This window comes from Octodon degus, unplaced genomic scaffold (genome assembly GCF_000260255.1).
Source record: "Octodon degus isolate 3935 unplaced genomic scaffold, OctDeg1.0 scaffold00020, whole genome shotgun sequence".
NCBI lineage: Eukaryota > Metazoa > Chordata > Mammalia > Rodentia > Octodontidae > Octodon > Octodon degus.
Genome location: NW_004524596.1, coordinates 20,232,821 through 20,243,280, shown reverse-complemented (window position 1 = coordinate 20,243,280; position 10,460 = coordinate 20,232,821). Strand labels below are relative to the sequence as shown.

The following is a 10,460-nucleotide window of genomic DNA, read 5'->3' as shown; positions in this document are numbered from 1 at the left end:
AGAGGCTTCGGTTGCTGTGAACAGGAACAATAAAGAGCTTGGATTGCCGTGCCGGTGTTGTGTGCTCTCGTTCAAGGGACAGCGCGCGACAATTAACATTTGGCCAGTAGTCTTGGTAGAGACGATTGTTCTCAGCAATGTGAGTGGGAACTATTAAGCAACACAAAGTTGGAAAGGGACGAAAAGGCAAAGGACAAGCAAATTTACTTTCTTTTCTGGAAATGGGACATCCATCTTCTGTCCTTGGATATCAGGGATTCAGTTTCTCAAGTCTTCAGATTCCAGGACTTTAACTAGTGATCACCCCAATTCTGAGGTGTTTGGACTCAGAATTACACCCCTAGTTTTCAGAGTTTTCCAGCTCGCAGAAAGCAGATTGATATTTCTTGGCTTCCATAATCTCAAGAGTCAATTCTTTTTAATAAATCCATATACATTTTTCTTTGTTGGTTGTTTCCCTAAGGAGTCTTGATTAATACACAGGGATATTTATAGCCTGTCTCCCAAATCCTAGGTCAATCCCCAACTGTCTATTGGGACCTTACAAGAGTAAAGAATGCAAAACATGCTTGTTTGTAATGTCGTATTGTTAAATTCTTCTCAATAAGTTTCAACACAAGTGCTGAGAATACATAACAGAAAACACCAACATTGGAGATGAACATCTCCAGTGTTCATCTATCACTTCAATTTGCTTCAAAATGTATTCATCATATCTAAATTATTGCCTGTTCTACATACTTCTGATCCAGAATTCAAAGTAAAAGTTGAATTTATTATTGCCCTCAATTGCAAAAAAGTTTCCAAATCACTTCTCCATCAGTAGCTCAGTGTCGTAATTATAGGTGTCAGGTGAGAGCACTGGGTGAAATTCCTCTCTCTCCTTAGAGACTGTGTTAACCTTTCTCACCTTTTTAGCAACAGAAAGCATGAATTCAGTACAGCTCCTGAGTGTGGCTCTAAGGAGCTCCTTCTGTAAGTCTTGCCTGGTGCACAGCAGCTCTTGGACATTTTTTGTGAGTTGTGTCCTACCTAATTTTTTAAACAAATGATTTGGATGTTTATCACTAAAATCTCTGACATAGTGCTCCTCCTAGTCTTCTGGATCCTAATTTGTCACCCTTAGAATCTGTTTTTATGCTTTGCCACTGGCAAATCTTCTCTAGAAATGTTAAAATACATCAGGGGGTGACTGAAATGCATCGTGTGCAGTTGACCCCAACTATCCATCTACTCCATCTGAGCCAAATCCCTCAGCTCCTGAAACCATGAGACCTCCCACAACAACTCCTGCTTACCTCTCCCAACATGAGCACTCCTAATGCAGTCTTCCCGTCCCTGTCTAGCATAGCCTTCTCTCCTTTTTTCTTTATTAACATTGCTATCAAATCCCCTGGGGCTGGAGATTTGAAGATGAATCAGATACCCCTGATTCACCCTTCCCAAAACTACAGGTGTGAAACTCTAATTTCCTTTTGACAAAGTCACATATATGTGCACAATACTTTATACCATTTTGCACTTATACATACATATATATGTATTGTTTGTCCTCCCAGATATTTCTTTCACTTAAACATAGGCTCCTCGAAGGGAGTGGATATATGAGCTTTTTAAATTCCTACTTTCAGTGGAAGTGTACACAATCTTTGATCAGTTCCACAATAATAAACATTTTCAACTCTAATAATTATATTCATTGTAATTGGGATAAATCACACCTAGGACAGGAGATGTTGATTATGGTGTACTTATTTGTTAGCTGGTTTATGTATTTATCATACAAGATGTTGTTTCCTTAGATGATTTCTTCTTAAATATCAAAGACTCATTACCTCCATCTTCCCATTCACCTTAGACTTAGCTAAAGTCTTTCTGGCTGTAGACTTCATTTCGATTTTGAATGTTGAGTTGCATATCAAAGTGTCTAGGACATCTCTGCCCTTAAACATAATATGAAGGAAAATCCCTGATATAAAGAATAGAGATAGGGATCTCATTACTATGGAGAATGACGCATCCTCAGGTCCAGGGTGCTGAGTATGGTATTGGCTCCAGGGTCCAGTAGTTCCTGGTGAGAGCTTCTTCCTGCAGCTGCCCTGGGGAGCAGCTCTCCCAGGGCACATGCTGGTCTTCTGTGCTGCAGGACAAGCCCAGGGTAATCCTTTCAGCTTCTAAGGCAAGCAGCCATTCCAAGCACTGTGCCTCCTAACAGTAGGGTGCAAATCTCTCACATACCAGCCATGCACCCTTGGGACTGCCCGGGGTTTTGCCCAATTCTCGGTGTACTAGATAACACTCCATCTTTTTATTTCCCACTCAAGAGAACACATTAAGAGACTGTAATTAAAAGTAGACTGATGGTAAACTTCTCATTTATTTAAACAAAACCTTAGAAGTTTGAAAATTTTATTAGAAAACATTACTTAGGAATCCAAATACGTCACACTCTGACACACTCTGACAGGGGCCACCCTACCTTTGGCAAAATCAATGCCTGGTCACTGTGAATTGTTGTCCTCTTAGGAAACTGGTTTCTGTGGTAAACCAGACACTAGGCAAGAGGGCTTCTCAGTTCCTCACCACACCCCCACTGAGGGGAGCATTTTTTAGGAAAGAAGACTTTGATTGTCTCCATAACTCCTTGGAAAGCTATACGTAGAGGTTAGACTCTGTTGAAGCCTAAGTTCCTCGCTACCATAACCTATCACTGCATAACCTTCCAAAGTCCTCAGCAGAAAAGAATCATTGTGAACTTCACCTGGCTCCATGAGACCTACTGTTTTGAATTGATTTTTCACACTCTTTACCTCTGAATTGGTATGTACAGACTATTTCTTTCTCCTCCCTTGTGCTTCCCTTTAAATCTGTAAAATGTAACAATGGTCTTCTACCTGAGACTTTTCATCAACCTTGGGATTGCTATCATTCCTCAGACAAATAAAGAAGCCATCTTCCAAGAGTAGTTAAACATTTAATTTTGTTGTTCTATACTGTTCCTACTAAAATACATAAGCCTATTTGTAAAAATGGATTCTTTTGATTTGAAGTCTTCTCAAAGTAGTTTTGTGTAATGTTTGCAGATAAATAATGTATAATTCACAGATACACTAGCAAAGTAAAGACCCAAAAAATATAAGCAGTAACTTAAGAAAAAGGGTAAGGAAACATAAACTTTCCTGTTTATATGCAGGCTGGTTAGTTACAATAGGCATATTCACTGTTAAATATAAATTTAAGCATTTGTTATGGTTTATATCTAGATGTCCCCCAAAGCCTCATGCACTCACAGGTGAGGCCCTTGAGAGGTGACCGGGTCATGGGTGTGTGACACTGGGTTAGTTCACCCTTGGATGTGGGTGTACAGTCAGTATGACATTGGGAGGCAAAGCTGGTGGAAAGAGCAGGGTCACTGTTGTGGCCTGGAAGGGGTATGTTGCTCCTCTACCCTCCAGCCTGCTTGACTTCCGGCCTGCCACACCGTGAACTTCCGCCAGGCCCCTGTGCTGTACCGCTTTGTCTTGGAGCCTGTTGACTATGGACTGAGCCCTCTAGATACTGTGAGCCAAAATAAATCTTTTTTGCTTTGTCTTATATGTGTTGGATGTTGTGTCTCAGCAGTGAAAATGTAACTAAGACCACATTTCCTTATCTCTACTCATTTAACAGAAAGAAAAAAATACACACTTAAAAAACAAAACAAAAAAAACAGCTGTTCCACCCCTGGGACAAACTATTCTACATTGAAAAGCTTGAGTGCTATTCAGTTTAGATTTCTGTAGATATCAAAGACTGTAATAAAGACAAAAAAATTAATAGTGCTCTTCGTTGTAGAGAAGGTAGAAAGAGTAGAGCAAAAATTCAACTCAGGATCTGCTTCTGACCTATGAAGAGAAGTGGGCATTAGGTCGTGAAAGGGAAAACTGGTTCCAAGAAGTGAAGAAGTACGTGCAACTCTTAAATTTATCAGAGTCTGCCATTGCAGTTAATAAACAGTACTGTATGACCCGCAAGAAGAAAACACCTCCAGGAAGAATGGTAATTCCAGGTGCTTGCAATCCAAATATTTAATGAAAATGCAGAGAAAGAAACTATGTTGGCTACACAGGAAACATTCTGTTTCAAACATAAAACAAAGACAAGATGATGCAAAGAAGTGGAAATGCTCTACAACCCAGAATGGATATGAATCCAGCTGTACATGTGAGAATAATTTTAGGAGTTCTGTTATACACTGAATAATATTCAATTCAAAATTCTTGTGCTGAATCCCTAAACTCATACTTTAGAACACGACTGTGTTTGAAGATGGGGCCTTGAAAGTGGTAATTAAGTTAAAATGAGATAATTCGGGTGGGAACTAATCCAACCTAATTAGGATACTTATAAGAGGAGATTTGGACAAAGAGATATCAGGGCTGCAAGGACACAGAGGGACAAACATGAGGACACAGCCAGAGAACCAAGTGAGTTTTCAAGGCTTTAGAGGCCCAACCCTGCCTGCACTTCCAACTGTGAAATAAATTTCTGTTCTTTAAGCTCTCCTAGTCTATGGCAATTTGTTATGGCAGCTCTAGGAAACAAGTTTGGCTTTTACATGCTAATACAAGTTTAAGCCCTAGCAATATTTTCCAGGGGGAATGTAAACAGTCATTTTATTTATTTTTTCAGAGTGTTATAGTCATATGGAGGGCAAACCATCTTTAACTAGCATGATGACTTGATGCATGACAGAGTAAACAGACCTCTCTGATTTCTATTCTTTTTGTTCATTTGAATAATCTTCCAATGGAAAAGGGCAAAAGAACCTTTGGTCATGGTTAATGATCATCAAATTAGTTACTGGAATGCAGAGCAGGTCACAGTTGCTTTAAATGTGGGTCTGTTAGCCAGACATGTTGGCATATGTCTGTAATCTCAGCATTTGGGAGGCTGAAGCAGGATGATCCTTGCTAGTTTGAGACCAGCCTGAACCACAACATGAGCTCAGGGCCAGCAGACCTAAACTGCATAGTGAGATCTTGTCTCAAAAAAGAAAAAAAAATGTGGATCTGTTGTAATTTTTCACTACCAAATTTATGTTGAAAACATAATCTCCTAAGACCTCAGAATGTGATGCTGCACACGATAGGCTCTTTAAATAAGCAGTCAAGTTGCAAAGGTCATTTGGAAGGTTCTTACATTTCATTCAATGTAATAAGCATCCATTAACAGGAAATTTGGATACAGACCACAGAGGAAAGATGTGCGGGCACATGGAAGAAGGTGGCTATCAATAAATCAGGCAGAGAGGCCTTAGAACATTCCAGTTCTGCCAGTACTTCGATCGATTCCTTGATCTTCTACCTTCTAGAACTAAGAAATATGTGTCATTTGAGCCACCTCGTCTCTGGGGTTTTATTTGTTTGTTTTGTTTACTCTTTTAGGTGCTGGGCATTGAATGCAGGGCCTGAAGCATGCCAGCAAACATGTTGCCACTCAGCTGTACCTCAGCCCAGGTTGTGGAATTTGACCATGGGTGTTCTAGTAAGTTAACACAGGGCTCATCTTCTGGCTCAGACTTATGATGGCTTTTGGTGATATTTATGGGACACAGATAACAGCTTAAACAGAAGATGACAGAGACATGGCTTAGTAGCATAAAACAACTGGAAAATTTTTTGTCAAGTGTGACCAATCTGAGTCCACAGTGGGATGCAGCTACTAAAAAAATCAAATGCTACATTAGCCTACAGATACAGATAGGCCAGAACACACTTAAGAGAATGCTGTCCATGTAGATGCAGCTGGAAACTGTACCATCTATGTGATTATTCAAGGAAGTGCTCTCAGTGTTATTCTTTAGATGTCCCTGTAAAGCTTCACCTGCTCATAGGTGGGACTTTTGCAAGGCAGCTGGATCGTGGGGTGTGCTATTCATCTATGTGGACTGGTCCACTGATGAGTTTATAGCTAAGTGATGTTGGGAAGTGGCCTGGTCTGGGGTGGTCACTGGGTGCATGACTTGGGAGTGTCTCTCTCCCTCCTCCTTGTATTCTACTTCCCACAGCCATGCCAGGAGCACCTCTTCCTCCTCTGCCATGCCCCTTTGCCAGGGTGTGCTGTCTTGGAGTCAGCCCAAGTTGGACATCTCAGCAACAAGAAGGTAACTAAAGACACATATCTTGTGAAGAGGAGTCTGGAGGCAGAAACAGCAATGAAACTACTGGCAAATATGTAATGATCTTTGATGGGGAGTCGACATGAATTCTCTGCTTGGCAATGGGGGACTCAGTAAAAACATCTGAATGGGAATTTAAAGGAAAGAGATGCGGGCCTTAAATGTGGCGAGAACTTTCTAGTAACCAGACCACCCAAAGATAGCAAACATCTAAAAGGAGGGGGCACTTAATCCCTGGTTGCTCAGGGATCCCAGCACAATGCTGGTGGTTCCATCCCCAGCTTCGCTGGTTGCTAAGCAGGGATGTTTCTGTATTCCTTGATCAGGGGATCTGGAAGATACTACAGGGCCAGAAATGACATTAAGTGCAGAGGTATTGAGGAGAAGCAAAATGCCATCAAGGTCTCTGAGTAGGAATGGGACAAGAAAAAAATATAGGAAACATTCATCATCTGACTCATCAGCAACTAATCATTTTCCCCAAGGAAAACTTTTGCTAGGAATGTGGGAATAGGGTGAGTTTCAGCCACACCATTGATAGCTGCTAAATAAGAACATTTATTTTTATTTTTTAAATTAATTTTATTGAGAAACAAATAGCAATGAGACAGTTTCAAAACAGGTTAGTAGGACAGTTACAATAATGAATACATGACATATTGTTGTCTTCATAGTAGTTATTCATAGTACAAGATGCAGACATGATATCTTGTCTAAACACTATTAGTACAAATCTTTCTTCTCATTGAATTAAGAGAAAGTAGCTGTATATCTATCCTATTTTGTATATGCAGATAAATATATGTACTTTTATTTTTTTAGATTATTACTTTTTCTATATTATTTTTTGTCCAACCAAATTCGTTTTTTTTTTTTTTTTTTTGACAAGGTTTTGCTCTTGTATATTCCATGCTGGCCTTGAATTCAGCTGAGGCTGGCCTTGACTTTGCAGAATCTGGGATTAAGGTATGAACCACCATAGCCAACTGAAAGTCCTTTGTTCTTAAAAATTCGTCTCTCCCTCCAGCATCCTACAACTTGTTCCCCACATTCAGAACCACCTCATGCCTGGATTAATGTAGGGCTGTCATGGTTTTAAAATTCTTAAGATTAGAACGAAAGGTATAATGTTTCTGTAGTGGTCCTGATCCCTTCCCATCTGCACGGCACACGCTTCTTTGCACTTGGACTCACGGCACTGTGGTAAATGGAATTGTGGTGATGGGTGTGTTTGGGAAGCAGTAAGGCATGGAATGCCAGATCTATGTGTATATGTATATGCAGCTTTTCGCTGCAGTCCCAACTTTCTTGTAGCTCATATTTGGGAGTGTATTAGTTTCAGTATTTTGACTTTCAGATGTCCTAGGATTTTCTTTTTTTTTAGGGTTGCTGGGGATCTAACTCACGGTCTTATGCCAACCGTGCTCTCTGCCTCTGAACTATATTCCCAGTCTCTGGTTACCTGACTTATAAATAAGAATAACAGCAATGGCCTCCTTGAATTTTGTAGAAGGTAAGTAGTGCAGAGCATGAAAACAAATACTGCATAACAAATATTTGTCATTCATTGTTGAGCACATTCAAAGGACCTTCAAAGGACTAAAAGAGATCCAGGGACCAGGACTGGCTAGGAAGGGCAGAGGACAGCTGGCAACATTTAGGGGATTGGAAAGGAAGCAGACCAAACCATAGTTCCATAGTTCCACAGCTGGGCATTCTGGGCCGGAGAAGAGCCCGTCTGAGGGAAGGTAGGCTGAGTGAAGCCCTAATAAAGCTTGGAGCCCTTGCTGGCTTCATTTCCTCCCTAGTTCCACGTGCACCACGGCCTGGTGACTGACGTCAGTCACTTCAGGTCAGGAGAAGGGCATGTGTCTGGTCAGATCTTGACCACTCTAGATGAAATGGACACTCAGCACTGCACGGTTTGTTTTAATGTAGGAGAAAGTGGCTTAGCACAAAGTTCATTTCTGAAATTTAGAAGACACAATAAAGAATAGGAGTAGAGCTTTAGGTCAGAAGTCCTTAGGTGTGGGGATAGAACAAGAGTCAACTCTCAAGAGCTGGTGCCTCTCAACTTTTACTTCATTTCCATCTCTGGGGGATGTTAGGCCCCTGAGGATCACAAGCATCCCTGATCATTCTGCCCTTCTCTAACAAAACAAAAAAGTAAAGCAAAACAAAAAAAGCAAAGCAAAACAAAACAACAAAACTTTAAACAGAAAAAAATACAAAACTTCCTTTTTAGGAGGAAAAGAAAAATGGTTCAACTGCTTTTTTCCTAGGTCCTGGACGTTTTTCCCTGGCTTCCTTCTAAAGATAACAATTCTGTCTGCTTGTTTTAAGTATTTTTTTTTTTTTTTTTTTTTTTTATCCAAGGGTTTTGCTCTCTCCATAAGCAAATATATCCTATTTCCTTGATGCTTGGATTGCTCCGGTTCTTTCCCTGTCCCACCTCTCCAAATCCAGAGACAAAAAAATGAAATGCGGACACAAAAGCGCCCCAGCAGCGGCCCTTTCCATCCACCCGGGCAGCGCTACGCGGCCGCGTGATTGAAGCTCACGCGAACGAGCCGCGAGCGCTCTCGACTTTTCTGGAGCCCAGACGTCCTAGGACTCACCTTGCCCCGTCCCACACTGTCCTCCTCTAAACCCGGCTCGCCCTCCTACTGACCGGAGCCCAGCCGGGAGGTCGGCCGGCCGGGAGCGCGGGACCCAGGGCGCTGGGGCGCCGCACCTGCGGGGCGGGGGCGCGGACCCTGCCGGGAGACGCGGGCGGGCGCAGCTCCTCGGCGGCTCCGCTAGGGGTCTCTCTCGGGTGCCGAGCGGGGCGGGCCGGATCAGCTGACTCGCCGGGCTCCGAGCCCCGCCGCCGCGCTCGGCTCAGTCAGTTTCCTCGGCAGCTGTAGGCGACAGCACCCGGAGCGGCGCGAGCGCAGGGTCCCCGGAGACGGCGGCGGCGGCGACTCGGGCAGAGCAAGGGCGCGGCGGACCGTATTCGTGCAGCAGCCGGCGCACTCGGTGCCCCGCGCGAGGGGAGCGATGCTGCCCAGTCTGGCACTGCTTCTACTGACCGCCTGGACGGCTCGGGCGCTGGAGGTGGGTGCCGCGCCTCGCAAGTGGGGGAGTCGGCGCGAGGGAGGAGCCGATACCCCCAGGCTTTCTTCTGGAAAAGCGAGGGCTGTCCCGGGGACCCCGCGGCCTCCGCCCCCGCCTGCGGGTGCCCTGCGCATCCCTGCCGCCGGCCCAGCCCTGCCCTGGGGACGCGCGCCTCGGCCCCCAGAGGGGAAGGGGCTGCGGGGCGGGGGGTTCTCCGGTCCCCGCCATCCCGGGGCGAGGTGGGGGTGGCGACCCTGCACGCAGATCCCGACTCAGTCCCTACCTCGGGAGCGACGTTCTGGGGAGGCGAGAGACGTCCAGATGGGGGTGGTTAGGGATTGGAGGGGGAAGGGGAGAGGAGCACGTGTGGAAAACCGAAAGCTCAGCGCCCATGGATCCAGTTCTGGCCCTTAGCCCGCTGCCCTTCCTCGGGAGAAAGAGTCGGGATGGCCCCGGGAACTGGGGGTCCCTTCGCTTCCTCTTGCCTTCTCCACCCTGTCTCACCCCTCCCCCCACCTTTTCCCTCCGCTACCGCGGGTGGCGACCGCCCGGTGCGACCCTGGCCGGAGCCGGCGCCGGGGTCGCGCACAGCCTTCCGCAGGCAAACTTTGTACATTTCCGCGTCTCCTTTTTGTGTAAGTTGGGAAAGATGGGAGGGGTTGGAGAGTCAGGGCCACCTCGCACCTTCCAAGAGCCCGGACGTCCCCGGGCGCTTACTGGCGCGCGGAGCTGCTCCCGGAGGGGAGGGGAGGTCCCTGGGAACAAAAGCCGCGACACCCCGCCCTCGCCGTGCGGGTTAGGGGCCGAGCCGCCTGGGTCCGTGCGCCGCCACCGAGGATCCCAGCCCCGCGCCGCGCCAGCCCAGGAGGGGCCAGGGTGCTGCGGGCCTCTGGCAAAGGCTCGGGGCCCCTTTTCGCCCACCCGCAGGTCACCACCCGGGCGTACTGATCCTGTGCTGGCTGCGAAGCCCTTGGGGAAGAATACTGGGATGGGGTGTGCAGTGGAGGGGAGGCACGGGCTGCCCCTCCTGTGCATCAAAACAGCCTGTTGTCTGATAAAGGCGCGGCCTCCTCGCTGGTAGCTCTGGAGACTCAGTTTTAACCCCGCTGGGGACGCAGGATGCTCGGGAGGGTGCGCAGCGTCTTTTTTTTTAGGGTGCAGATAAAAGGATTGAGTAGAGTGAAGATTAGGACTGAGAAGATGG

The 10,460-nt window shown here is 45.6% G+C and overlaps 1 protein-coding gene across 6 annotated transcripts in view; it reads left to right on the top strand.

Moving 5' to 3' along the window:
* Positions 1-8,999: 8,999 nt before the first annotated feature.
* App (amyloid beta precursor protein) overlaps positions 9,000-10,460 on the top strand; it is a 260,558-nt gene continuing 259,097 nt past the window's right edge. For all 6 annotated transcript variants that reach the window (XM_004627702.2, XM_004627701.2, XM_004627699.2 and 3 more), the window contains exon 1: positions 9,000-9,256. In XM_004627702.2, the coding sequence (XP_004627759.1) occupies positions 9,200-9,256 (57 nt within the window). In that variant the 5' untranslated portion in view covers positions 9,000-9,199. The remainder of the gene's footprint in view (positions 9,257-10,460) is intronic.